This window comes from Nannospalax galili, unplaced genomic scaffold, assembly GCF_000622305.1.
Source record: "Nannospalax galili isolate Female #2095 unplaced genomic scaffold, S.galili_v1.0 scaffold679, whole genome shotgun sequence".
Classification (NCBI taxonomy): domain Eukaryota; kingdom Metazoa; phylum Chordata; class Mammalia; order Rodentia; family Spalacidae; genus Nannospalax; species Nannospalax galili.
Genome location: NW_008343462.1, coordinates 628,299 through 632,306, shown reverse-complemented (window position 1 = coordinate 632,306; position 4,008 = coordinate 628,299). Strand labels below are relative to the sequence as shown.

The following is a 4,008-nucleotide window of genomic DNA, read 5'->3' as shown; positions in this document are numbered from 1 at the left end:
GACCCCGGCCGTTGGCGTCGCGGCCCGACGGTGCTAGGAACTGGGTTGCTCGAGTCCCGGCAGCGAGGTGGGGCCCTCCGGGCAGCACCGTGCATCCTGGATTCAGAGGACTGCGAGCCTGACCGAGAACCGAACACTGCGCCCCAGTATCCACCACGAACCCAGTGGGAGTCCCCCCTCACTGACCCACCCAAGACTCGGGGAGGGGCGCCGAGCCCCATCCCTGCCAGCCTCCCCCTCCCAGGTGGAGGGCCCCGACAGGGCTCCCTCCTCCCCGTCTCCCTTCCCTGCGGGCACTCTCTCCTCCAGTGCCCACATCTCCCGCACAGGGCACACTGTTCCCGCCCTAGTTTAGATGGGTGGGGTCCTGCTCTCCTCACCAGCTGGCAGCCTCGGCGACCATGCTAGGCTCGCGTGGCCCACTACTGCGCCCGGGCCTCGGCCTGCCAGGGCGCCCGTGTGGATCGGCCGGGCCTCGCAAGCGATGGCGGCCGCTGCGGTGCTGTTGGGTGCAGGCACCCCTCCCACAGGTGGCGGGGCCAGGGGCAGCGGGTCCCCACCGGGCAGCTGGGCCATGACGCAGCTGGAGGGCCGCGAGTTCGAGTACCTCATGAAGAAGCGCTCGGTGACCATCGGGCGCAACTCGTCGCAGGGCTCGGTGGACGTGAGCATGGGCCACTCGAGCTTCATCTCGCGGCGCCACCTGGAGATCTTCACGCCCCCGGGCGGCGGCCATGGCGCGGCCGCCCCAGAGCCCGCGCAACCCCGGCCGGACGCGGGCGGCGACTTCTACCTGCGCTGCCTCGGCAAGAACGGCGTGTTCGTGGACGGCGTGTTCCAGAGGCGCGGGGCGCCGCCGCTACAGCTGCCGCGCGTGTGAGTGCGGGGCGCGGGCGGGGACTGCGGCCTAGACGGCGGCTCTGCGGGATCCGGACCCCGCCGGCTGTCCGCGGCAGGGAGGACCCTGGGCCGGTCCCACGGACAGGGACAGGGAGGACCCAGACCCGCTACCCACGGCAGGGAGGACTATGACCGAGACCTGCTGCTCGTGGATAGGGAGGATTATGACCCAGACCTGCTACTCATGGACAGGGAGAATCATGACCCAGACCACCTATCGGTGGATAGGGAGGACCGTGACCCAGACCTGCTACACCTGGGTAGGGAGGATCATGACCCAGATCCGCTACCCGTAGACAGTGGTGACCCAGACCGACTACCCACAGCAGGGAGGACCATGACCTAGACCCACTACCGGAGACCATGACCCAGACCCACTGTCCACTGTCAGGGAGGACTGTGGGCCGGAGCTACCCATAGGACCCTGATCCAGACCTGCTACCCATGAACAGGGAGGACCCTGACCCAGACTGCCCACAGGAGACCAAACTCTAACCTGGACCTGATTGATGCTCAGAACCAAGGCCCATCCACTACCCATTAACTAGGACCTGACCATTTCTGACATATCCAAAGCCAGAATCCAGATCTAGGGACCCATCCATGTTCCACAGCAGGGGTAGACCCCACCCATCCCTGTCCACTACCAGAACTCAAGACTAAATCTCCAGTACCCCACCAGAAAGATTTAATCTGCTGGCCCACCCTTGTCTGTCCCATGTGCAACCAGATCAGACCCCCATGTATGACCCACTGGAATTCCAACCCGCGACCCTTTGCCCAGTCTAACATCTGACCCCCAGGACACAGACAACCATCTCTCTGTCCTTGTCCCCCTCCCTGCCAACTGTTGGTGATGGAAAATTTATGGGCTCTTTACCTGAAGAGTTAGATGCCTGTTATTGTTCACATGTTTTCAGTAGCGAAAGATTTTGAAGGTAGTGCCTTAAGCCTAACAGGTCCCCGCCCCACCTGTTTTTGTAGCCTAAAATTTGAAAGCTCCAAACTTGAAGGATTTTAAAACTGCTCTGACCTTAAAATTCTGGGGAAAGTTGATACTTTAAACACTTTTTTTTTAAAAACATCTGTTGTCAGATGTGGCATCTTACACCTGTAATGCTAGCACTCTGGAGGTGGAAGCAAGATTTCGAGGGCCAGGCCAGGCTGGGCTAGGTAGTAAATTCTAGATGAGTTAGGGTTACCCGGTAGACCCTGTCTCAAAAAATGAAAAACAGGAAAAAAAGGCATTTGTTTCTTTAGGGATTGCAAGACCATATAGACAAGTGAGCTTCATGGGGAACTGTCTGTCATTGTACAAAACAATTCAGTTTGCTTCTGTGGTGGATAAAGTTATCATTGACTGCTTGAAAACAAGTTTGCTCTCCAGGAAATGCTAATTACTGCTCAAGGGCTCCTCTTTAGTTGCTAGTATAGCTTTCCTCCACAAACTGAAGTTTTTAAACTGCTTTCAGTTTTTGGCAATGCTGTTAAGAGCTGTGTCTTTCTCACATGTGTGTACATGCATGCATGCCTCTGTGTGTGTGTGTGTGTGTGTGTGTACGTGTACATATGTACACCATGCTTCTCAGGCAGCCTTGGAAAGTGTCCTAGCTGTTGTTTTTGGCTCTTTGAGACAGGGTCTCCCTGCAGCCCCACCTGGCCTGGAACTTGGTATGTAGACCAGGCTGGCCTCTGTGAGATCTGCCTGCCTCTTCTTTCCAGTGTTAGGATTAAAGATGTGTGCCACCACACCTGGTTTTTCTTTTTCTTTTTTTTTGTCTTTTTGAGACAGGGTCTCCCTGTAGCCCCAGCTGTCCTGGAACTCACTGTGTAGACCAGGCTGGCCTCGAACTCACAGAGATCTGCCTGCCTCTGCCTCCCAAGTGCTAGGACTAAAGGTGTGCACCACCACACCCGGCTATGCCTGGTTTTTCTTATCCCCTAACTTTTTTTTTTTGAAAGTTTTTCAAAATAATACCATTTAATTTTTTAAAAATTATTTAATAACCACATACTTAGAAGCATTTCATTACAACAGCATTGACATATTCAATAAACTAACTTATTTCTTAATGCTTAATTTGAAACATTTTAAAGAACATTCTCAAACTCAAGTGCTGCTCATGTGGATCTTGTAGTGTAGATTGCATAAAATCAAAGATAGGGATGCCTAATGGTTATCTTTTTGGGGTGGGGTGCTAAAAGTTGGGATGGAACCACCAACAGCTGCCCTTTAACCTGGCAGTTTGTTTCCAAAAAGTCAGTGTTACAGTAAAGAAGATTATATATTTAGTATAAGGATTTGGGGATTTTTTTGGGGGGGGGTCTTTTTGAGACAGGGTCTCCCTGTAGCCCCAGCTGTCCTGGAATTCACTATGTAGACCAGGCTGGCCTCAAACTCACAGAGATCCGCCTGCCTCTGCCTCTGCCTCCGCCTCCCGAGTGCTGGGATCAAAGGTGTGCGCCACCATGCCTGGCTGTTTGTTTTTTTGAGACAAGGTCTCACTGTATAGTCCTGGCTAGCCTGGAGCTCACTGTGTAGACTGGGCTGGCCTCTAATGCAGAGATCCTGGTCTGCCTGCGTGTGCCCCACGGACCTAGCTACAAGTTGGTTGGTTTTTTTCTTTTACATTTGTAGGGGACTAGAGAAATGCCTCAAAGGTTAGGAGCACTGGCTCAGAGGACCAAGGTTTTTTTCCCAGTACCTATGTGTTGGCTGACAACCTTCTATAACTCCAGTTCCAAGGGATCTGATGCCTTCATTGCATGGCATGGGTGCATTTATATAAATGCAGGCAAAACACTCATATAAAATAAAAATAATTTAAAAATCTTAATTTATATTTGTTTATGTATGTACATGCCTGTGCCATAGTGTACATACAGAGGTCAGGACAGCTTGCTAGAGTGGGCTCTCCTTCCACCAGCTGGGTCCCAGGGATTAGACTCAGGTCATCAGGCTTGGCAGAAAGTACCCTTACACAGTGAACCATCTTATCAACCTGCAAGTTCTTTGGAAGTTTGTTGTTGTTGTTGTTGTTGTTTTTAATCAAATTACATAAACTTAAAAGCTCATGTCACAGAACAATTATGCTATGGCTGAAATAT

General features: G+C 52.6%; 1 protein-coding gene across 3 annotated transcripts in view; it reads left to right on the top strand.

Annotated features, from left to right (window-relative positions):
- The first annotated feature begins 375 nt into the window (after positions 1-375).
- Positions 376-4,008, top strand: part of Foxk2 (forkhead box K2) — a 62,308-nt gene continuing 58,675 nt past the window's right edge. For all 3 annotated transcript variants that reach the window (XM_008839656.3, XM_017799788.2, XM_017799787.2), the window contains exon 1: positions 376-876. In XM_008839656.3, coding sequence (XP_008837878.1) covers positions 485-876 — 392 coding nt within the window. In that variant the 5' untranslated portion in view covers positions 376-484. The remainder of the gene's footprint in view (positions 877-4,008) is intronic.